The sequence below is a fragment of the Macaca fascicularis genome, chromosome 10 (genome assembly GCF_037993035.2).
Source record: "Macaca fascicularis isolate 582-1 chromosome 10, T2T-MFA8v1.1".
In the NCBI taxonomy this organism is placed as follows: domain Eukaryota; kingdom Metazoa; phylum Chordata; class Mammalia; order Primates; family Cercopithecidae; genus Macaca; species Macaca fascicularis.
The window spans coordinates 25507268-25532394 of NC_088384.1; the positions used below are offsets into that span (position 1 = coordinate 25507268).

The window sequence follows — 25127 nt, forward strand, 5'->3', positions numbered from 1 at the left end:
AATATTAATGGATATTTATTGAATAAATGAATGAATGTTTTGGACCAGCAAATGAATGAAAGATCACAGGAAGCATACATTTCTTGAGGGCTGGGCTAGTTTTTGTTCCAGCACCTACAGCAGAGCCTACAAAATAGACATTTATTAAATATTTGTTTATTGGGATTGAATCAGTGAATCAGATTCTGAATTTCCCATGGCCTAGTGGGAAAGAGAGATGCATAAACAAATACTAAGAATAGAGCAGGCTCGTTACTATAGCAAGGGCACCAGCCTGGTGCCATGGAAGCATTGTGGCAGAAGTGGGGCAGAGAGGGAGGCAGGCATCTGGTTAGGGATCCCAGAAGTGGGGTACAGGGGCACCCTTGCTTGGTACTAGACACTGGGTGGAGGGAACCATTGAAGACAGCCTGACTTAGGGGAATTCTAGGCCTTGTTTCAATCATGGCAAAGAGGCCCAAGAAGGAGAAAGGCAAGTGATAGGCCAATATGGGCTGCATGCTGACATTTTGTAAGAATCCAAAGTCTATATGCCCAAATTGAGGGTCATCCTATTAAATAATGGGTCTGTACTCTTCCAAAATGTCAATGTCAGGATAACTAAAACCAAGGCACTGTTTCATGGTGGAGTCTCTCTGACCCTCGGGTTGCTGAGAAACAGAACTAATTTTCCATAGTACTAGTCCTCGGAGTTGTTTTTGACAATCAAATGCAATAATGGGTACCTTCTGCCATGTGCTAAGCATAAGAAATGACTATTTATTTTTATTATTACTTAGAATAAAACTACCCCAGGACCCAAAGGAATTAATTTGTTTCTGGCCAAACCTCATTAACTGATTGTCCAAGTTTATGCTTTATGGAAATAGAGTGCATATTATTTATATCTATACACACGCTCAGCTGCATCTACATAATTCTCTGCAGTTCTGCTCAGGATATATTTTCCCACATTCACAAAAGAAGGAAATGCCAACATATTGTTGCAATAATTGAAGGCAGTAACGTCGCTCTCAGCAGGCCCCTTTGGAGTTCTCTTCTGCCTCTGTGAAGTCTGGGATGGTTATTGGAGGTTCTCTTAAAGTGACATATTTATTTCACCCATTAAAGGAACATCAACTAGATTTTTTTTTTCTTGTTGAAGTTAAGGAAGACCAAACGAGCTTGCTTTGTTTGGATAGCAACCAGGGCTCTAGGGAGTGGTCTCAGGAATTCATGGCTCCCAACCCTGGTCCCTTGGAGAAAGTTGCCCCCTGCCTGGAAGTTATCAGGACAACATAGAAGTGAGAATAGGAGAGAAGAAAAGAACTATTCATACCTGGGTTTGAATAATGGTTAGATAAGTTATTTGAGGGCAAGGATGTGTTTTGTTTCTCTCTGTATCCCTAGTACTTATCAAGTGATTGGTACAGAGTAGAATGTCTAAAATAAAGAGAAAGTAGGTCTTGGATAAAAGAATGAATGCGTCATGACTCCAGCACTGTTTAGCCATCTGACCTCAGCTTCCTTATGTATAATCAAATGGCTGTTAGGCACCCTTAAAGGTTCTGCTAACAATTAAGCAAGATTCTGTAAATGAAGCCATTAATAGGGATTCTAGTATATTACAGGAGTTTGTTTCCTTCTCAGCCTTCCCAGAGGTCTGGTTTCTTTAGAACCAGGGAAGCAGTCTGGTAGAGACACAAGCACTGCTCTCTGGAAGCCCCTTGCTAAGCAGTTGCTCCTGATGTCACTCATTCACAGGTGGAAAGGCTCCCGGCAGACAAGCCACACCCTTGTGGTGCCTCCTCTAGGGTTTTGTGGCTGATCTGAGATAAACCTTGATTATGAAACAACAGCCAGAGAATGATGGTTGTACTCACTTGGACCCCTGCCTTCTGCTTGGAACCTCCATTTTATTAAATGAGATAATAACATACCTTAAATTGGGAAGGTGTGCATAGATGTGGTTGTTGTAAAGTCAATGCTCCTCATTGAATTCCCACAGAACGTTTTCTCTGTGGGGATCATAAAATTGTAAATTCTGTTCTAGCTGGTTATTATATACCAAGGCCCCTTTCCTGTATCAAGACACTTAGGAAGGGTCATGCATTCATTTATTCACAGTGGTATCTATATCAAGTACCTAATTTGTGTGTCAGGTGCTGTGCTAAGCTCTTGATCAAAAATTTCTGATTTCTGTCTCACATCAACTCAATGAAAAAGGTGCAGTTAGTTATTTTCCTTGCACATGCTATTTCCATAAAGCACAAATATCTTGCCCAAAGTTATGCAGCCAGTAAATGATAAAGCTGGGATGCAGACTCAGGCCTTGGACCTGAAATTCTGAGGTCTTAGCCACCATCACACACCCAATGAGCACCTGCTGACTACCTGGTATGCCAAGCACTGAGCCAAATGTTGGTGACCTAGACATGAGGAGTTTCTAGTCTTCTAAGAAGATAGCCATTCATTCATACACATGCTAATAAGAATCATTTCTTGCATACTAATTAAGAACAATAACACTTCAGCATTTATTCATTCAACATGTCTGCACTTACTGAGTTTCAACTATCTGGGAGATGTAGTGTTGAGAGGTGGGGATTGGGAGAGGATAAAACAGTCCTTGCCTTGGAGGGACCTCAGTCTAGAGGGGAGAAAGGCTTTCAAACACATGCACCTCTGGGGCAGTGATTAATAATGATTATAATCCATTCATTGTAAGGCAGCCACGCATCTCGTGACTGAGCTCTCGCTGTGTTCTAGCACAATTCTAGGTCCTGAGCTCAAAATAACTTCATGTGGGTACACAATGATATGTATTTTTTAGAATTTCTTGTAATATCAAGTGGACTACAGACATTGCATATTTAATGATAATGATATAGTATGTTATTATATATTACATATAGTGTAAAATTATTGAGCTTCTGCTACGTACCAGCCACTATTCTACAAGTTTTACAGGGTCAGCTCATAACTCCTCACCACAATCCCAGGATGTAAGTCCATTTATCATTTTCATTTCACAGTTAAGGAAATCGAGGCCAAGAGAGGTTAAGTAATTTACTCAAGCTTACGCATTTGGATTAACAAGAAAGGCTTTCTTTAAAAACAACAACTACAAATAGCAACAACAACAAAAACTTTGTTTATAACCCCAACTGAAGTTAAAACATGCAAATTAACCTAGCATATCATTTTTTATTTATGCCATAAATTATGCAAATTTCCTTTCCTGAAGCCCTGGAAAACTAGGCTTGATTCCACATATTTTACATTAATTTCCAAGGTGGTTGGCCCCAAATTAGCTTTCCACTCTGTTAAACCTGCTTTAAAAGGGGGCATAGAAGGTGGAGGCTTGATCAGAAGTCCTTAGGGAATGAGAAGTCTTGGGAGCTCTGTCCTTCTTCCTCTGCAAATTGATTCATAGTTCAGTGGCATACTTCCATATTCAGGGCTGCCACATATGGCAGCAAAGGTTGTGCACTGCTTAATTCCAAGGGGTACCATTCACATACATGCAATATAAATAGCTCCCTCTGGAGTTGTGCAGGATGGTAGTCACATGCATTACATTCTCTCTATCCATCCTGCACGGAGAGGCAAGGGAAAAATTCTATTCTCATTTTGCAGATGGAAACTGAGGCTTGAGGATATTCAGTGACTTGCTCCAGCATGACTCAACACAGAATTGGCAGAGTTGGGATCCACAGTCAGTCCTACCTCAGTCCTAAGCCTGTGCTGAGTCTCCCATTCAGAATGCTCACTCTGGGTACGTTGTTCTAAACATCTCCTTTCCCTGTTTGCATAATATTAAAACTTTGTAGAAAAATGGTCACCAAAACCATGCATGGAGCCACATGTTTGAAAAATACATTCTGTGGTCCTACTGACCTCCCTTATTGCACTTAATTCCACTGTCATCATTCCAGATGAATCTCTCATGGGAAAAGAGGAGAGCTCCTGGGACCCCATCTTGAGGCTTCTTTTCATTTTCCACTCCAACCTGATTTTCAATGCCTGGATCACTTTTAAATGCCTAAATACACCAGTTTATGAGGCTCCCTCTTTTCTAGCTCTCTATCACCCCCAACTCCTACTCTAAATAATTTTTTCCTAAGTCAGGTTTACCCAAATAATGTGAAGATTGCACATTTTTTGCAAAGGCTTTTGTGTTCTATGTCCAAACACTTTGAGTCATAGCTGAAGACTGCATGTCATTCATTCATTGGTTCATGCATTCACTTATTTATTCAACAGAATAGCTAAGAATAAAGAGATAATAAAAGTCAACTCCTAACCCTGAAAATCTCATTGTATAGCACAGAGGGAGGCAAGTCAACAGATAGTTACAATGATGACAGGATTCTTCCCAGTTTTCTTGGATGTGATTATCAGACAGGCCACATCTTGATGAATATGTGTCTTACTGGCAAAAGGGTTGCAGAGCCATATCCTGGAAATGAGAAGAGTTGAGAAGCAACTATCAAGGCCAGCAGTGAAAGCGTGTGAGACTTCATCAGTGGCAATTGCTCTATCCCAAGGTATGGTTTTGTGTTACATGGCATGCTTTCCATACCAGTCACAGATGATTGGATTAAGTATGAAGAACCAACCTATTGCCCAGTTACCCAGTGTAAAGGACTAGGCAGAAATCATTTGCGCTCTCTCCATGCTGTCTCATATGGCGGCCATGAGCCACACATAGCTACTAGGCACTTGAAATGTGGCTAGTGGGACTGAGGAACTCAATTTTTAATACAATTTGATTTTAATTAATTTTAATTTAAATATCTACATGTGGTTCTTGGCTACCATATTAGATAGTGCACATGTGGTGATTATGCTGGAGAAGCCATAATAGCAAATGGGTAAGTGGAGGCGAGGAGAGATCTATGGTGAGTGAGCAGAAGGAATTAGGCAATAGAGAGGAAGCCAGAACGAACAGATGCGTGGGGAGAAGCAGATGCATGCAAGAGAGAAGTGGAGAGAGTCCTGGAATGTTCTTGGCTCAATATTTGCAGTATCCTTAGAGCAAACCTTCTTATTCTTCAGCTATCCTGAATGAGTCTTTGCTCTAAATGTCTTAGACCCTTTTTGGCTTCTATAACAAAATACCATAAACTGGGTGGCTTATAAGCGACCCTGAACATTATTCCTCACAGTTCTGGAGACTGGGAAGTCCAAGATCAATGTGCTGGCAAATTCAGGATCTGGTGACGGCCTGTTTCTTATATATCACAGCTTCTTGCTTCCACGTTTCCACCTCTCATGGTGAAAGGGGTGAGGTGTGTCTCCCCCTTTTTTTTAGATACAAGGTTTTGCTCAGTCACCCAGGCTGGAGTGCAGTGGTGCAGTCATAGCTCACTGCAGCCTTGAACTCCTGGGATGCAGTGGGTCCCTCCATCGCAGCCTCCTGAGTAGCTGGGACTACAGGCATATGCCACCAGACCAGGATAATTTTTAGATTTTTTTTGTAGAGATGGAGTTTTTCTATGTTGTCCAGGCTGGTCTAGAGCTCCTGGCCTCAAGTGATCCTCCTGCCTCAGCTTCCCAATGTGCTGGGATTATAGGCACGAGCCTCCACACCTGGCCTCAGGCCTCTTTTATAAGAGTACTTATTCCATTCATGGGACCACTACTTTCGTGACCTAATGAATTCCCCAAAGCCCCATCTGCTAATACCATCAGCAGAGGGGTTAGGATTTCAACCTATACATTGGTGTTGGGGGAGGGGACACAAATATTCCAACCATAGCACTATACCACAAAAATCACATTAGAATATATTATTTCCTCTCTTGGAAGCCATCGCTGACCTGAGAATCAGCTCAGTCCATCAGTAACAACAGCAACTCATAATTCCCCTCCTCATCCTCATCACTACCACCCACTCCATCATCTCAGAGTTAAGTGACTTGTTGAAGATCACAGCATTAGGTTGGAACCCATATCTCTTGGACTTCAGGGTCTGTGTTTTTTTATTATGGTGTACGGCTTTGAAGAGCCCATTCCATTTTGGCAATGTGAACTCACCAATTTATGACGCTAAGCTAAACTGGGAATAGGTGAGACCAGACAAGGAAACTGACACCTGGAGGCTTATACCCACTAAGACTTGTCCTGAGCTTCATACCCCAGAAGCTATACTGTATCCACCTACCTTGTTCTAATCTCCAGCCCCAAAACATCCCCGGGGTCCACTACTTGCTCTGGGCTGGCACCAACTGCATTAGCTATGCCTCACTCAATCTTTCCCTACTCTCCACACCCTAGATCCCCAGTGGATTTCTCAATCAGCCACTATCCATGACCCATGGTGAGAGTAAGGAAGTCTAGGAGGGGTACCTGGCCTGGTCCCTGGGTCTTCTTGAGCCTCTTCATTTAACTCTTGCTTGCTTGACTCAAGCCATCTGCTTGGATGGCACTATTCCCAGGTGCAAGCTTATCTGCTGGTGCCTTGAAGATTCAAGTACGAAGTCAGCAGGGGAGGGAGCTATGGCTTGATTGCCACTTCTACCAAAGCCTCTTTCATGCAGTCAGTCTTCCACGAACACATAAGGTAAATGTCCCATGTGGATAATAGAAGCCGGTGGTTTACTGAAAACAGATACCCTTAAAACTTCCATTGCCACACTCCTTGGGTCTCAGGACATAAACTTGAGGGGGGTAGGGATTCTGTTTTTCTTGAAAGTAAGTGGAAGTCACTTTAGAATGGGAGTCAGAGGACAGGAGTAAGGGGTTCAAGTCCTGGCTCTGCCACTCACAGTTGGGACTTTGAGTAAGTCCTTTCTTGTCTCTGGGTCTCTTTCCTCGATAAAATGAAAATATCGGGGAGAGGATTGAGGCAGATAAGGATCCCAAATAATTGCTAGAATCTGACTGATATTACAGACAGCAAGGAAGCCTACTCTAACTATACAACCTCTCTCCCACATCATATTATCCCTGAGAAGTGGGCAGAACACAGACCCTCACTCCTATGCAAGGCCCAGTGCCAGCTCAAGGTGACAAAGTGGCTTGACTGAGGAGGCACATCTAATAAGAAGCAACAGACTGAAACTCAGGCTGCTCTGACTCTAGAGTCTGGGTTTGTATTCACTTTGCTATACTGTCCCAGTTTTCAGCTGGGCATTTGCTGTTTTTGAAGTTACCAGAGACCTAAGAGAAGGCAGATTCTACAATAAGCAGTAGGCTGTCCAGAACATTTCTGCTTTGAAATGAGCTTAGGTCCAGGGTGAATAGTTGCAAGCAGTATTTCCTTTGGAAAGAAAGATGGCTTCAGTGAGGACCCAATGAATGGCCTATCTTGTGGTTTTGTGTTTGCACAAAGATGTTTTCTTTTCTCTTTACAAAGTGTATTTCTCTCCTCCTTCCATCTTTCAATTTTCCTTTCTCTTCCTCCTTTTTTGTAGAGTTGTTTAGTGATTTCACATCTACTATCTCATTGATTTTCCTCCACAGCAATCCTATGAGGTTGGACACCATTGTTATTCCCATTTTTGAGGTAAAAAATCAAGGTTTATACAGGCTGCCTAAGACCACACAAGACAGGAGAGTCAGGAATTAAATTCAGACGTCAGGACTCTAACTTCACCTCCCCAAAAGTAAGATTAAGAGGAAAACTAATTTAACACAATGGGTTGAGAACTTATAGTGGATTAGATACAGGCTAAGAGACATATGAATAAGATTCAGTTGAGGTTTTCTAAGAGTTCATTGCATAGGGGGAGGGAATTATGTAAATTGGCAACTCAGGCATTATCAGTGTATGAATTACCCGTAGCAGAGGGATAAAATGTGATAAGGGGCCAAGAGAATCACTTATAATTGGCATAGAGAGGAGAGAAGCAAGAGAAGACTTCACAGAAAAGGAAAATTAGGGACTGGGTTCTGAAGGATGCATAGAAGTTTACTAGGTTAATAGTATAGCAATAATGGCAAATTTTTATTGAGTGCTTGCAATGAGCTAGGTATATCCACATACATTGACGAGTCTTAACAAACTTTTAATGTAAATCTAATCCTCTTATTTTATATATCAGGCCAAAACAGGCCTAGAGAACTAAAGTAAATAGCTCAAGATCATGCTGCATAAGTAAGCCAGTTGGGAATTTAATTTAGTCCTCTCTACACAACCAGCTATGTGCTCCTCTAGGATGACAGTCCAGGCTGCAGGAATAGCATGAGTAAGATGAGAATAGGGCTCACACACAAGCCCTCAAAGTAGGTATGGAAGAGGCTGGGATAAACTGTTTTCTGTCTCGGAAAGCTGACTTGGGACACCTGGCATTTGCCACTGGATGAGAAAGCATCTCCCCTCCTGGAGTCCTGTCAAACCACCTTGATCTCCAGGCTTGCATCAGTTCTCCATTTCCATTTTGCTCTGTGCTATGTGATACCCACATCTTCATGCCCCAGTATCTGGAACAAGTGTGGGCTTTGGAATCAAAGAGTTCTGGGGTTGAATCCTGACTCCATCGCTCATTGCCCATGAGACCCTGAGTGCTTATACCGTTTTGACTCAGTTGCCTTGTCTGTAAAATCTAGTTTATCATATCATCTGATAGGAATGGATGAGGATCAAATAAGTGAATACACGATAAACACAAAGACAGCCTCCTGGCACAGAGTAGGCCCACAATAAATGGCAAATAGCAGTGTTATATTTGCTATAACGCTGGCTGTAACAAGCCCAGGAAGAAGCACATGCGGGTGTTTGAGGTCTTCGGCCTTCCATGCCAGCACTTACTTCCTCAAGGCTTGATTTCTTAGTATGTGCAAAGCATCTTAACCCTCTTGTACCATCCCAGCCCTGTGAGGACAGCTTTATTAATGTGGTAGTGATTATTGTGATCCATCTCACAGAAGGAAAAATTGAGACTCATAGATAGGAAATGGTTTAGCTTAGGTCCTGAATTTAGGGACTTACAGAAACCAATTTTATACAGTGTGAGTTATCCGTTAATGGTTGGGTGACCTGGAAACTTGAGAAATTGCAAACAGTCACATCATTTCGGTGCCAACCGATGAACCAGTTAGTCTACTCACTCTCTTTTATGAGGTTTTCTCCTTTCCTTGACTAGAAAGAACAATCCCTATGTTCATCTTTTCTGGGAACTACTGAAGGTTGGTTTTGGTCTCTGTCCTGTCAGTCTTTGGAGTTTGGTGCACTCACCCATCCAGACTATCTGCACATTAATGGTGAAAGGGTCTTTCTCGCACATTTCATTTAGAAATGCAAAAGGACAAAGCTTGGAAGGCACCATGGATTTAAACCTTGCCTATGCATAACTCAGCTTCTCTAAGGCTTGGTTTCCTCATCTAAAAAATGAAATGATATTATTAAAATTAATTAAAATAACCAATGTAAGTGCCTGAGATATAGTAAAGGCTCACTAACTATAATGATTGTGAATTAGTTGCCTACAAATAAAATTGTAACCTGTTTAACCTTATGACTCACTTCAATTTGACCAGCTTTACTTAAATGCTTGCTATGTGTGCCAGGGACGGTGTTAGGCATTGAGTACACATCCCATGCGCATCTGGCAAACACACATCATCCCTTCCTGTGAACCATCAGAATCTGTACATGGTCTTGGGGAATGCAGGATATAAAAGGTAGTAGTGGGACTTGATGTTATGATTCTGACACCAGCCTGGGTTTGAGGCTGGACTTCAATCCCTTTCTTGGTTTTGTAATGCTAGGCACATTGCTTAACCTCTCAGTACCCCAGTTTCCCCAGTCCATACAATGCAGATAACAACTGCATCTCTCTCATGGGCTATTGTGAGGATTCTCTGCACACATCCATATAAACCACTTATTTATAAGGCTTGGAACAAAATCAACACTCAATAAATGCTGTTTGCATTGCTTAAACTCAGTCCTTGCCATGTTCTAGTAAATTATATCACGTGGGTCCACTGACCTCCTCCCAACTCACCATCCTTTCACCCTCTCCTCAAAGCAGTTCTATTCCCTGCCCTGCTCCCTATTGTCACAGCCACCAAAGGGATGCTTCTAAGGAACTACAGTAACCAGAGGATTATGCAAACATGCAAATCCACTAAAGCAGTGTTTACCCAGGGCTGTGTGATGCTGTCTGTGCTCAGCAGCTGGGCCTCGCTGCCTTCCGAGAAGATTCCTTCGGTGTCATCACAACCTCTAGTGGACAATAGCGAACACCGCGGCTCAAAGTCCTTTGTTCCAGCTCTCATCTACCCAGCCCGTGAAGTTCAGGGCAGAGCAGGGAGGACAGGCAGGTCCGACAGATTCTCTTTTTTTTTTTTTTTGAGCGTGAGCATGTGCACCTGCCTACTTTCTCCTCCCACTCGCTCCTCTGTTTCCTCTCTCCAATTCCGCGGGGGTGTGATGTGTTCTGAGAGTGAAGCCTTCAGGATTTTCCCTATCCTACTGTAGAAATTTCTCCTCTGGCTGCTGGTACCTGTCACATCCCCTTCAGGGCCAGCTCAAATGCTACCTGCTCCAGGAAGCCTTCACTGACCACCCCTGGTGAGAATTAAACACATCCACGTGAGGTCCCATAGATCTCCGATATCCCCCCCGCCCCCCAAAGCACTCACCACATGGCATGGATGGTAGTAGTTTACCTGCAGATGTCTCTTGCTAGGCTGCCATTACTGGGGCAGGAGCCTTATCATATTATAATTCTCCAGCACCCAACACAAGGTCTACCGCATGCATAGTGCTATAGATCGAATGTCTGTGTCCCCCCAAATCAATATGTTGATGGCCTTATCCCCAATGTAATGACATTTGGAGGTGAAGCCTTTGGGAATTAATTAGATTAAAATGAAGTCATAAAGATAGGGCCTCCATGATAAGGATTAGTTCACTTCTAAGATGAGGAGACCAGGGCTCTCTGTCCCTATTGGCCATATGAGAATTTAGCTAGGAAGTGGCTGTCTGCAAAGCAGAAAGAGAGATGACAGACGCTCACCAGATACTGAGTCTGCTGGCGCTCTGAGCTTGGACTTTCCAGCCTCCAGAAATGTGAGAAACAAATTTCTGTTGTTTAAACCACCCTATCTAAGGCATTTTTGTTATAGCAGGCTGAACTAAGACACATAGGAAGTGCTCGGTAAATTCAAATGAATGAATGAAAGGGCAAATGTCTTCTTCCGGAAGACTTGCTTCTTATGTCTTATTTCCAACCATTAACCTGCTATCCTGCATCTGCTCGATCTCCAGTACCAGGAACTCTGATTCCTGACGGTAATATTGAGGTTCAAAAAGAAACAGCATGAGAGTTTGGATGGGAAGGGTGTCTGTACCAGGCAATGTCAAATTCTCATCTGCCAAAGATGAGAATACAGGTAACTGGAGCTACTCATTATCCCCCTCCCACCCCTTTCTACTTTAGCCTGAATTATCCCAATATTGACACCAACATCTGCTTCATGCCAATCGCAGAGATTTGTTTTCTTGGTGTCTACTAATAGGAGCAGTTTGCCCTTTGGAAAGCAGGGAAAGAAAACACTACTTGAGTACCTACTCTGTGCCAGCTGCTTTTACATGCATTATGTAATCCCTGCAACCATCCTTCCAGGCTGGTATCATCAGTCCTCCTTCCCCTGCCCCCACTCCTTAGATGGTGAAATGGAAGTTGAGATAAAATAGTTCTGCTGAAGGCCATGCATTAACAAACAGTGGATCTGGCCTCTGGACCCAGGTCACTCTAATTATGGAGCTACACTTATTTTCCTGGACTTTATAAATCTCATTCCAGTGCCCAGCTCAGTCAAACTCCCCAGAACTGCCTTGCCACAGTCTCTTGGATGTTTTGCAGTTTGACTTCATGAAGGAAACTACAAAAATACAAAAAGGGCAGTTGGATCGACACTTTCCTTGGAGCATTCTCCTGGCTTTTTATCTTTTCTTTCTCTTTTTCACTGCGTGTGTCAAGAGTGACCAATAATTTTTCTTTGAGAAACAGGAATCAAATGTAGTAAGCAGAAAGAGGGAGGGGAGAGATGATGGCAAGGCCTCCAGGCTGAGAAGAGCTCCATTCTGCTGACCTTTGGTGTTGCACACACCTGGTTATTCCACAGGTCAGAATTCCCCTCTCTTCTGCCCTTAGTCGCCAATTATAGCTTGGAGCGCCCCTAGTGGAGGTCTGCACAGTGGGTATATTGGAGAAATTGTCTCTGGACAGTATAGGAGGGCCAGTAAATTGAGCCCGTTTGAACAGCTTGCAGGAATGGACTTGTAAGCAAAAATAAGAAAACAAGCCACTCTGATCGAAAATATCCTTTTGCCTTGGAAGGGGAAGAAAATGAATGTAACATTATTTTCCTAATACCCAACTGAGCCATATGAACACAAGATGAATCTCTCAAGCTTAGGTAAGGTGGCCCCTGGCAGGAACGGGCAAAAGTCTACGGAAAATAATGCCAATCCGTAATGAAAATAGTCTTTAAGTGAATCTAACAACAACACACGTTAGAGACTGGGGAAGCAGCAAATCTGAGTCTTATTGAGCAATACTGAATTTGCCTTATTAATTCAAGAGAAAAAGAAAAGAAATTATACTTAGACTCTGCAGTCTTAGCACGCAGCTACAATTATTCCCCATGTGCATATCTTAGACAATAAGGAGTCTCTTCAAAAACAAGTTATACTTTATACTTATTCATGCCTTACAGCGAAATGGCCCAGAGAACCACGTGACCTGCATAAGAATGTAGCAACAAGTCCCTTTTGAGTATTTACAAATCCCCTCACTCCACCACAAACAGAAGAACTAGTTTGCAACAATGAGTTAGGTGAATGGTTCTCCATCTGAGTGGATGTTGGGCTTTATATTAAAAACAGAACTTATCGTGGAAGGTCAATTGTCTCCAAATGCACCACCAGACTCGGCAGTGCTCATTGGCCAATCTCACTCCTTCCTTATGACTCAGAATCAGAACCACACAGTTATTAATGAGCTTTCTGAAGTAGCACATCACTTGACTTTAATTTGGTGGTGACCTGAAGTTAATTTAAAAAATATGCTGGCTATCCATAGTGTTGAGCAGTTGGAAAAATAGTATGAAATGTCTTAAAAATTAAACACACGCACGTATCCCCCTGCTTTTACAATGTGTTTGAAGCCAGTGAAGGAAACAGAATAGGAAATCCTTGTCTTAGATGACAATTCAATACGTGCCATTAAGACAATTTTTTTTTTTTTTTTCCCTGCAAGGTGGTGTATTGGAGAGTGGAGTCCTCAAAGGTAGAGCTGCTTTAGAAAATCCAGTAAGCTGCCGTGTAGCTTCAGGCTCTTTTTGTATGTGTGTTAGTCACAACACAGATTCAAAAGGGGGTGGGGGAGGGAGAGCTGGACTCAGTTCAAGGCCACCAAGCCATTGTTAGAAAGAGACAGCTAATTAAGAAAGGCCATGCTGTGGTGGAAACGATGTGTTTAAACCAAATCTCTTTCCCTATCTTTCCCAGAGAAATTGTCCAGACCTGGTGTAAACTGTGGATATCATGGCCTCATAAGAAAAAGGGGAGGGGGTTCTTCAATGATATGCTTTGTTAAACAAAAGGTGATGAATAATTTCCTTTGCTCTGCACTCCGGGCTCTACATTTAAAAAGACGGGGAGATGGGGGATAAAATGCCTGATTTATGCTGAGGGGGGCACTCCAGGCCACCGGGAAAGGTTGAAGGGAAAGGAACCCAGAGCCCGGGCCCATGGAGCGGAGAGCTGTCCAGGGCCTTTGGTGCTGAAAGCAGGTGTGTGCGCGCTAGGGGTCCAGAACTGCCCGGGAAAGAACACCGCCAGTCCCCCAACTCTGAGTCAAGACGGTGCAAATGACAGAGGCGGTGCCCCAGATGAGCACAGTGCCCGCTCTCCCTCTGTCTTCAGCCTGGGCAGACCCTGCAGCTGCCTGCTTTTTTACACGTGAGGAGCGCATTTCTGGGAACTGGAGTTAGACCTTGCAAGAAGGCCGGGTCCGGTGGCCAACTAACGCTCCCATTGGCTTTCGGGTCTCCAAGGTGCCTGAGAAAAGCCCCGAAGCTCTGAGGATTAGCTTTGGGTGAGTTAGGCATTGCACCCCTCTCTCTATCTGGCCCTCTCCCCGACCCATAACTTTTCCTGGGGTACCTTACCGGGGTGGACAGAGGGTATGGCTCCAGGTCTGAGAAGGAGGAGCTGTCATTCTCTGCTAAACTTGGGCCCCTCTTCCCATTCAGCAAACACGTGGTAGGTGAAACTAACACCCCCCACCCCCATTCCTAACAGTGATCAGAGATGCTAGGCTGTCGGGAAGAGAGTAGAGGGGAGTCCGTTCAGGTTCCCAACTGCTAACTAATATCTCTTCTCCCTCTCCTACCAAGTTCTCAGAGCCCTCAACCCCCTCCACCGGCCTCTGGCGAAAGCCACACCCAAGTCCGGTATCCTGACGCTTGGCTGAGATCAATCCAGGAACACAGCCCCTCGGGGCAGCCTGAACCAAAGGAGTCAAGGGTTTCTGAGGTGTCGTGGGGGAGCGGCAAATGCACTGTTTGAGTCTAGTCCTCAGTTGCAGGGTGGGTCAGCTGCTCACCCCCCTTCCTGTCCTCTCCCCGAGAGGAAGAGAATTATCTGGCACCCAGCCCCGGGTGCGGTTGCAGAGAAGCTCCGGGAATTTGGGGTTTGGAGGCGACCCCACTCCAAGGAGATCCTCTTTGGCTGCAAAGGAGAATCAGCCTCACAGCCGGGGAAGACCGAAAGGGAGCCCGCAGCCGAAGCAGGGAAGCGCCCGAGTCCTTCAACACATCCCCACCTCCACACTCCCATCAGCCCGGGCCAAGGGGACGCGCGGTTCCTAGCCCCGAATTTGGGCAGCCACCACCGCTCCCCATCCCGGCGGGTGGTGCCTGAGTCGCCTTGGTCAGCCCCGACCCCTGGCCGCCCCGCTCTCCCGGCAACTTTGCCCCCTGCCCGCCCCGCCCCTCGGGGCGCTTACCTCTCTCCAGCGCTGCCGCCGGGCTCCCCAGGAGCAGAGCGAGGAACAGCGAGATCCCGCCGAGTCCCGCGGCTGGCGGCCGGGCCGCGGGCATCGTGGCTGCAGGGGGCGCGGAGCCGCGGGCTGCGGGGCGGGCGGACGGCGCGGGAGCCGGGAAAGGAAGGCAGCGGTGAGCTAGGAAGGGGAGGCGGGAGCGAGGGAGGGGGCCGCGGGCCGGGGCAGCTTCCGGAGCCCCCCGAGCGGACGCGCGCTCAGCCCCGCGGTCGCTCTGGCCGAGCTGCGCCGGGCGCGGGCGGGCGAGTGAGGAGGAGCCGGCGAGCGAGCGAACGAGCGTGGAGCGAGCGGGAGGAGGGAGGGGGCTGGGGCCGAGTCTGTGCCGAGCGAGTGCAGGGAGGGAGGGGGCGGGCGAGCGGGCAGCAGGCTGGAGGGGCCGCGGCGGCGCCGGGGGTGCCAGCCGCCTCCTCTGGCCGCCGGCCCGTCGGCCCTGCAAAGTTTAAAGCCAATTCCCTTTGCGTCCTGGGAGCCGAGCGTTTTCTCTCTCTGCTGACACTCCCAGCAGCCCTGCCTGGCCAGGCCAGGCTGGAGAGCACCCGGACCATTTTCCAGACGGTGAGATGGAGGCCTGGAAACCGAGCTTATGAGCAGCCCGGAGCTTTCCATTGCCTGCTCAGCCTTCCAGATACATCCCAGTTCCAGTTCTCTCCAGGCCCCTCTGGGATCCAGCCAGCCTGCTTCCCCGCCAGGGCCCCGCTGCTTCCAAAGTGAGTCCCCATAACCTAGAAAGTCTGTAACTCTGTGGATCCGGTGAGATCTGTGAATCTACCAGAACACTACACATAGCCACAAAATTGTGGCTGCAACCTAACAGGAGGGGTCTGGACCCCTCTGAAGCCCAATCACGAACTCTAAATTAAGATCCATCTCTACTTTTTAATCTGAGCCCGGTCTCCCATAACCCCACTGCCGGCAGGCCACTAGAGCTGAGAGGCTTCCTCTCAGGTCAGCCCCTTACCTCTTCCTGTACCTGCTTCCCCAGCTGGGCAGGACTGCAAGGCCCACCTCGGCCGCACTCTTGCCCAGGCCTGATTCTCAAGCAACGTGTCTTTTCTCCACAAACAGAGATAGTGAGGGACAATCAATGAGGGAGACAAGCAGATACTTGGGGACAGACGTTGGCGGAGAGCTAGGTGGGGACAAGCTTCTGCACAGTCCTGGAGACTGACTGTCCCTCCCCGCCTAGCCTTGGCAGACCGGTCAGGCTTTGCAGGCCTCTCACCCAATTTAGAAGCTGTCCTCCTCCCACTACCCTACCTTGCCATACTATCTACACACTGCAGCCTGAACAGGCAGAGAGAGCAGATGGAGAGAAGGTTGCAGGCAGCAACAGGGGGAGGAATATGTCTTTAGCAGCGTGGTGGAGCCGGGAGTCCCTAGAAAGAATGGGTGGGGGAGGTGAACACTGGATGGAGGAGGAAAGGCGGGGGCACTCTGGCCCAGGGTTTCAGAAGACTCTCCACACCCAGAGCTTCCCCATTTACTCTTTGAAACAATGCTCTTTTACAGGCCACTCACTATAGGCCCAGACCTGCCTCAGGCTTTGGGGGACAGAGAATCCCCCATAAAATCCTATCCTTGGCTGCAAGAGGTTTCCATTCCTGGCAGTAAACCTAACTGGTTTTTATAAAGGTGGCTGAGGCAGGGGTGCAGGAGGGCTGATTTCTCCTTTGGAGAAGATGAAGCACTCTATGCTTTACTGTATGAAGCTGCCAGCTCTCTGTGGAGTGACCTTGCCTGTTTGTTTGTGGCTGTACACTCAGGCTCTGTATAGTATAGTGCTAGCATGCAGTGGATGCTCAGTGAGACTTGTTCAATGGAAGCATAAAGAAGCAAGGAAGATGGAGGAAGAGGTGAAAGGAAAGAAAGTGAGCGAGAGAAAAAAAAAGAGATAGGTTAGCTCCATACTTGGAGGCAAGGAAACTATTTTTAATTCTTAGGTTCAGGGGTACGTGTGCAGGTTTGTTATGTGTGCAAACTTGTGTCATGGGAGTTTGTTGTACAGATGATTTCATCACCTAGGTATTAAGCCTAGTACTCAATAGTTATTTTTTTCTGATCCTTTCCCTCCTCCTGCCATCCACCCTCTAGTAGGCCCCTATGTGTATTGTTCCCCTCTATGTGTCTGTGTGCCCTCATCATTTAACTCCCATCTATAAGTGAGAACTTGTGATATTTGGTTTTCTGTTCCTGCATTAGTGTGCTGAGGATAATGGTCTTCAGTTCCATTCATGCTTTTGCAAAGAACGTGCTCTCATTCTTTTTTATGGCTGCATAGTATTCCATGGTGTATATGTACCATATGTATATTCTCATTCATTGATGAGCATTTAGGTTGATTCCACGTCTCTGCTCTTGTGAATAATGCTGCAATGAACATACGTGTGCAAGTGTCTTTATAATGGAATAATTTATATTCCTTTGGGTATATACCCAGTAATGTCAGACAACCTACAGAATGGGAGAAGATTTTTGCAAACTATGCATCTGCAAAGGTCTAATATCCAGCATCTATAAGGAACTTAAACAAATTTACAAGAAAATAAAACCAAACAACCCAACTGAAAAGGAAACTGTTGTATAAAGAATCCACTGTTTGCCAGGTGCTGTCCCACACTGAGCACGGTCTCTCATTTCAATTTCATAATCATCCTGATAATGAGGTGTGGTTATTGCCATCTGACAGATAAGTATCTGATTTTTTGTGGAGGGTCCCAACCCAGCCAAGGTCACTCAGTCAGGCAGCAGTGGGATTTGGCAGATTCAAGGCCAGCCCCGATTACAGAGCCAGAACTTTCACAGGCTACTTCCCAGAAATTTGGTGGCTGCCTCTGTACTATGATTTGGTTGCTACCTCCTGAAGCTTCAACCCCTCCTCACTACCAGAAGGGCCACAATCACTAAAAGTCCATCACTGAGGTTACTCACTTTGGTAAGTACATTGAACTTCTAGAGCATTGCTTGCATGCAGGTGTCTTATGTAGAAGAAATGACACTGTAAACCATGAACCCACGGAACATATGGGCAGAGATTTACCCATTCCATTTGCTGGCTGAAACAAGGCACAGAGGAAAGTCTTCAGAAAATGGGACACAGACCCGATTATCTGAGATTGTGATGTTGGGAAGGTGAAGTGATTATTTAGGAGCAATATCAAGACTATTTTTGGAAGAAGAAATAGCATAATAGAAATAGAATTCTGAGAGGGACTAGAACAGTTTGCAGATGAAAATCTGCAATCACAATTTTGATAGCCATTTTACAGATGAGAAAACTGAGGTCCAGGGAGGCAAAGTAACTTGCTCGATATCATACACTTGGTTTACATTTTACCTTTTACTCTTTCCATGGCAGTGACGTTTGTGGTCTAACAGGGCACTTCCTGCCTAGATTCTAGTGTCAGGGTGAGCTTCCTGCTACCCAAAGCTGCTGGGGAGATAATTTTAGTTTCTCTGCTGATTAGATGATGTGTGCCTACAATTCTATTCACCTTATATTTTGTCATGTGATAAACAGGGCATCAGCTCTTATGTGGTTAAAATTAGTACAATAGTGACAAAGGGTTATATCCTAGCCTCACCTCTTCCTTATAGGATGACAATGGCAAGTTACTTAACCTCTCTGAGCTTTATTTTCCTCTTCTGAGAAGTAGGGATAAAAATAACACTTATCACATGGAGTGATCGACATAAATGGATAATAATATCCTCGTGGATGAGGGGGTATTATGGCACTTGTTTCCTAGGGTTATGGAGAAGATCCCATGAACTGATGGACTAAAGACTAGTGTTGTGTGATATTAAGTGAGTCACCAGTCTCTCTGGGGCTCTGTTTCCCTATTCATCTACCCACCTATCTACACACCCACCTATTTATCCCTATATTCATTAGCCCATGCATCCATCCAACAATTCATCTATCGCTCTACCTACCCTTCCTTCTTTCCTCCCTTTCTTTTCTTCTTTCCTTCCTCCCTTCCATTCATCCATTCATCCACCCGTCCATTCACTCAACCACCCACCCACTCACCCATCTGTCCATCTATCTACAAATACTGTTTGAGCATTTACTATTTATTGAATGGCTACCATGTGGCAAACAGTGCTGAGTGCTGTGGATGCAACAGACTCTGTCTCTGGCTCTCCAGGGCTGACAGTCTAGTGAAGTCTGGCAACACAAGGGCCCAGATCGCTTCCAAAATTAATGCTGTATGCCAGGGGAGGCAGTTTAGCAGAGTGGTTAAAAGCCTGGGCCTTCAAACCCAACCAGCCTCAATTTGAATGGTTGATCTGCTACTAACTAACAGTGCTATGATTTTGAACAACTGAATTAAACTTCCAGTAATGATTTCAACAAAAGGCTATCATTTAGCAATCAATGACACAATCATTATAAAGCACTTAGGATAGTGCCTATGTCAGGCACTGTCCTGGGCACTGACGATACAGCAGTGAACAAGACAGAGTTCTTGCTCTCTGGAGCCTATTTTGTACAGATGAGAAATAGACCATAAAGTCATTAATAAATGGGAATTTGAGAAAGCTCCAATTTGATGAGGAAGATAAAGCAAGGTGATTTGAGAGTAAAAGAGGCAAGTTCTTTTTGAATGATCAGGGATGGGTTCCTAAAATAGGAGACATTCAAGTAGAGAAAGGAACAATGAGACAGACACCAAGCGCAGATTGCAGCACATTCCTGGTGGAAAACACAGCCAGTGCAAGGTCCTGAGGCTAAAACAGGGTCATTGCAATTAATGGAAGTCATTGTCATCGTGTGTGTGATCCCATGTCTTTGCCTACTCAGATCATGATTAATCAGGGACGTGATTTTGAGGTCATCAGACAGCCTGTGCTCAGTGACTACTGCCTCCATCAATGTACATTTATTCACACCCCCGCCCTGCCAAACCTTGCAGCGTGTATCTCCCTTAGGAACATCTGGTTGATGGGAAGATTTTAATCACTGAGAGAAAAAAAGAGAAAAATATTTTGTCTTAGGGTAAAAATGAAATACAAAAAAAAAAGACATCTTAAAAGATAAGAAGAAAAAAAAGATAAGAAAAAAATTAAAAGAAAAAAAAGTCCCAGCAATAGTATGTCTCAGGAGACAAACCCACCGTGGATCTTTCAAGGGAAGGCAGAGGATCCAACTAGTGTCTCCATGATCTATTTTCAATTTGGTCCTTGTAACTTGCAGATGGGCCTGTGCAGCGTCATTCAGGAAGCCCGTGGTACTCACATCACTTTGGCCAGATGCTAACAAGAAAATGATCCACTGTGACGCAGCTGACCCCATCCAGTGCATCCACATTACCTGGAAAGAAGCAATTATGCCCCTTTGGTTTCCTTGGAAATGCTCGGTCTGTCTGTACCATCCTCCCTGGCTCTTGAGAAATACCCATGCACAGTGGAGCTTTGACAGGGAAGCAGTGCGTTTACTTTCAAACTGAAAGTTTACAGAATACAAAGTGAGCCTATAAGATGGATGGCCATTCTCCAGAGGCTTGTTGGCCAGACAGGAAGGAAAACCAGTGCACCATCAGGAATGTGGAGGAGACTGAAAGAGAGGGACAAACATATTGGATTGCATCGGGCCCCCACAGTCAAGTTCCTGCAAACCCAGCTGGGATATTTTCCTGACTAAGGGTTATGGTCTTGGGCCTCAAAGGTGAGAAGAAAAATCAATTAAAGATACTGTGTATATTTATACACTCTGTTGGCATTAGAAACTGTAACACATACATTTTTCAGTCCATAAAGAACAGGCTGCATCAGCACAGCGATACACATGTATGGGTTTTTCTAAGACTTTTGTGTTTGGGGACCCCACAAGTCCATGTGCCCTTTGGAATCAGCAGGTTTATTTGGAGTCAGACGTATCAGAGCTCTCTCCTATGTGAGTAACTTTTAAAAGTCGATTTACTTGTCGTTTAAGGTGAAGAATATTAGTAATAGTTCCTAGGGTTGTTATGGGAGTAAAAGAGGGGATGCATGTTCAGTGCTGAACTGATTACCCAGCCTGTAGTAGGTGCTCAATAAACAGGAGCAACGATTAAGGATTATATAAATTGTACATGAAAAATGGAACCCAAATACTAGAAAAATCTCTTCTCTCATAGGGTTTATTAGGTGTCTTCATGGATGTCTAGACCCAGAGGAAAGTCCAGCTGGGGTTAAGGCTGCAGAATAAGTAAAACTTCCAAACCCATCAGGGGCTTGGTCAATCTGACCCATTTTTTTTGTGTGAGCCTCCTCACTCAAAATTAACTGAGGCAGCACTGTTCTGTTCAATTACAGGAACATTCTCCAGCCCTTCGACTTCCTCTCAAATCTCACCCCTCTCTTAGTATGGAATATTGAAAAGGCCAGACTGGGTCAGGTCCCTACTGATCAATAGCCTGTCCTTTCTCTCAGCTCCCCAGTCAAAGCCCAGCCTCTGTGCCAGGGAGGACACAAGAGGACAGAGACAGCGTCTGTGTCAGGAGGAGGGAAGAAGGACTAATGTCTGCGGACCCTCCGAGGCTCACAGGGAGAAGCCACACACTCACAGCACCAGGTCTGTGGTTTTTCATGACCCCACACTGTCCCCTAGAAGGAAGTACCACCCAGCAGAAACAGAAGCCAAGGAATTTCCCCACAGAGATCATGGCATGGGCTTGAGCTCAATGGACAGTGGGCGGAAATTGGAAAGCCCAGAGCCTCCACCACTAAGTCCTATGTGACTTCTGTAAGTCCCTTGCCCACTCTGATTCTTAATTCACCCATATGAAAAATTAGGAAAAATGATCTCTCAGTTCTGAAATTCAATAATTCTATGATGTCAGCAACTGGACCCAAGAGATGATGAGTTCTACTATGGTTGTCTTGATGAAAGTAAAAGCTGACTTTTTTTAAGCAGCTGCTTAGAGTTTACCACTTGATAGTTCATGTAATCCTTACAACCACTCTAGAAGGTTAGTATTATTATAACCCAAACTCCTACCTTATCCTATAGGACCCATCTGATCTGGTCTCTCCTCCCTATTTGGCCTTATCTCGTACCTCCTTTTATAAAGCCCCAGCTGCAAGGATTCTAATCTTAGATCTTTCCAGGACTTTTCTCTTGCTGCGCCCCTGCCTGGAAGGCCTTTCCTTCTGATATATAAGCAGCTGGCTCTTTCTCCTCTTTCTGTGGCTGGCTAGACTGGCATCTCATCAGAGAGAACAACCTTGGCTTTAAATCTTTCTTAGCCTATATCACTATCTACAATGATCTCTCTTATTTATGTGTTTGCAGGTATATTATCTCTGTTCTCCCACTTGACTTTAAGCTCAATGAATGCCAGGACCCTTAAAACAAAGCACATAGCAAGTTTTCAGTGAAGTCTTGTTAATTTTCAAATGGAGGAATAAATGAACGACTATATTTCCACTTTGCAGATGAGTAAACAGAGGCTCGGAGAGGTGATGAAATTTGCCAACAGTCACCGATCAGTAAGTATGACAGAAGTAGGACTGGAACCCAGGGCTGTCTGACCTCTGGCTTGAGTCTATAACCACTTGGCCATACTGCCTTTCAGTTCCAGGAACAGGTGATGCTTCCTGGCAGTAAGATTCTAAACCAGCAGGAGTTCCCAGCCAGAGACATGATCTAAGTGCCAATGGCTGAATGTCTGTGAGCATTTGAAGTCATTGTAAGAACAGGCAACGTTAGCGGCACCATTAAAGCCTGCTGTTCCTCCAGCCCATCACTGCCATCCCCACCTATTAAAATAATGGTATGAAAAATAAACAGCCTTTATGGACAATTTTATACAGTGCACGCATTGTTTGTTTCTCTTACTGTTTCCATGGCAGTGACGTTTGTTCTCAGGATAACTTCAGGTTGCTGCATGATGGAAGGGAATGGAATAAAATTACTTGAGAGGAAATTGCCAAGCACAGACTTTTTCTTCTTCAGATGCCCCACACCCCAGCACTTAACAGCAGCCACACCCTGAAGTCTTAAGCACAGGATAAAGGCTTCCCCTTAACCTACAGCCTTCCATGGCTCCCCAGTTCCCATAATATGAACCCCATGGATCTAAGCCTGGCTGTAAGACCTTTGCTACCTGGCTTCCTCTCCTACCCTTTCTCTCTTTGCTATATAGCCCTGCCTATAGGCAATTTCCCTCCTCATTTTGTCCCTTCTCCCTAGAATTTTTTCACCAACCCACGTTTGTTCATGCTGTTCAGGGTACCTGGGCTATCCACCTTCCCCCAACCTCTCTACCAGAGAAAACTGCTATTCATTTTTCCACATTGTGCTTTAGGTGTGACCCTGCACCCGCTTCTTTCCCATGCATTCCTGCATTTGGGTGATGTTTCTTTCCTCACCGCTTCTGTGGCTTTCTCAAGCATTGCGTTTATTCACTGTATGGCCATCCAGACTTCAAGCTGCTTGAGGGCAGGAACAGTGCTTATTCAGTGTCTAACAATGTTCCAGGAACATAGTAGATGCTTAACAAATGCTTGTGGAACCAAATTTGAAAAACAATAATAATCTGGTGGTCTGTGAGTCTGCCCAAGGAAATGGTGTCTGGGTATATCTCCTTCTTTAGGAATAAATATGGAAGATTAAATCAAAGCCCTAGACAGTGCTTCTCAACTTTGGCTGCACTTTGGAATCATCCATGGAGCTTTTAGAAATTCGGATGTCTAGGTTGCACCCTGAGTTAATCATGTGAGATTCTCTGGGTGAGGGCCCAGGGATCTGTATTTTTTTAAAGTCCCTGAGGTGATTCCAGTGTTCAGCTGGGACTAAGAGCCACTGTGCAGAAAGTTCCTGTTCAGAACCCTAACCAGGGCTTTGCATGAAGGTTGCAGAGACCAGGGGTCTCCTCAGGGGCTGAGTTCACCACAGAGTCCAAGAACCCAGAGCCAGGACAGAGCTGATCCCCAAACCTGGTTAGAGTGATAACAACAGCATAGAACGTTGACTAAGCACTGCTTATGTGCTTGGCACATGCCAGCGTGCCTTCCGTAAACCACATCATGATCCTCAATTTAACCTGTAAGTTGGTATTATTCAGTTGAGAATGAAAGAGTGGTAGATTGCCCAAGTTCACCTGTCCAGGCAATGGCAGAGACGGAGTTTGAACCCAGGTGAGCCCAGGTTCATCTATATCCCAAATCCATGCCCATTTCTTGAATGTAGGCAGGCTAGGGCAGCAGGGAGGAGCTGCAGATGTTAGAGGAGCTATACCCTAGCCACCTGGGTCAAAGCCACTAACCCACTGCAGAGGGCCCACAGTTCTACCTGCTTCTCTCCAGCGAGGGTTATACACTCCCCTCCCTTCTAGTGGACTGCTTTCCTGTTCTCTCTCCCTCCCTCCTTCCCTCTACTTCCTCTCCTCTTCTCCCTCCATCTCCCCCTTTCTTTCTCCCTCTATCCCTCTCTTTCTCTTTTCTCTCTTTTCTTATCTCTTTCTACTTTCTCTCTCCCTCTTTGCTCTCTCTCCCTCTTTCCATCTCTCCTCTTCTCTTTCCTCCCTCTCTCTTCCACTATTTCTTACTTCCCTTCCTCCCTCTTTCCTCTCTCTTCCCCTCTTTCTCTTTTCTCTCTCCCTCTGTCTGTCTCTCACCTCTCTCTCCCTTTATCTCTCTCTCTCCTCTCTCCCCCTCTTTCTCTTCTCTCTCCACCATCTCTCTTTTCTCTGTCTCTCTCTTCCTCCTCTTTCTCCTTTCTCTCCCTCTCTCTTCTCCCCTCCTTCCTCTTTCTCTCTCTCACTTTCCTCTCCCTCTCCTCCCTCCCTTTCCTCTTTCTCTTCCTCTCCCCACTTTTCCCTTTCCCTCTCTGTCTCTCCCCACCTCTCCCCATCTCTGTTGGATGCCCCTAATTAGAGCAGTCTGGGTCAGGGTCTGGTGATCTGAAGGTCCAAAAACCTCTGAGGCCTCAGCCTTAGCAGTTCCCAGGACCTGAGGGAGAAGGGGCTCTGCCTGGGGCCTCTGGGATGCAACAGCCTCAGGGTGACAGCTCGGGATTGGAGGGTGAGTGCTGATGCTCCCCACACACCCAGAACTGACTTGGCATCTGAATGGCGGCTCCTTCGAGCTCGTTTTCCAGATGATGTTTATTGCGTACTTATTAAGTGTCAGATCCTG

At 45.5% G+C, this 25127-nt stretch overlaps 1 protein-coding gene and 1 long non-coding RNA gene across 16 annotated transcripts in view; one reads left to right on the forward strand and one right to left on the reverse strand.

Annotated features, from left to right (window-relative positions):
* The window catches only part of SEZ6L (seizure related 6 homolog like), a 217342-nt gene extending 202089 nt beyond the window's left edge, over window positions 1-15253 (reverse strand). For 14 of the 15 annotated variants that reach the window (XM_074004128.1, XM_045363908.3, XM_074004127.1 and 11 more), the window contains exon 1: window positions 14952-15253. In XM_074004128.1, coding sequence (XP_073860229.1) covers window positions 14952-15045 — 94 coding nt within the window. In that variant the 5' untranslated portion in view covers window positions 15046-15253. Of the gene's footprint in view, window positions 1-4338; window positions 4442-14951 lie in introns of all 15 variants that reach the window. The other variant, XM_074004129.1, reaches the window with a different exon arrangement.
* Window positions 15002-22795, forward strand: LOC135965461 (uncharacterized). Its single transcript, XR_012418914.1, has 6 exons — window positions 15002-15120; window positions 15511-15712; window positions 20203-20673; window positions 21420-21561; window positions 22282-22478; window positions 22565-22795. It is a non-coding gene; the product is annotated as an uncharacterized lncRNA (long non-coding RNA).
* The last annotated feature ends 2332 nt before the right edge of the window (window positions 22796-25127 follow it).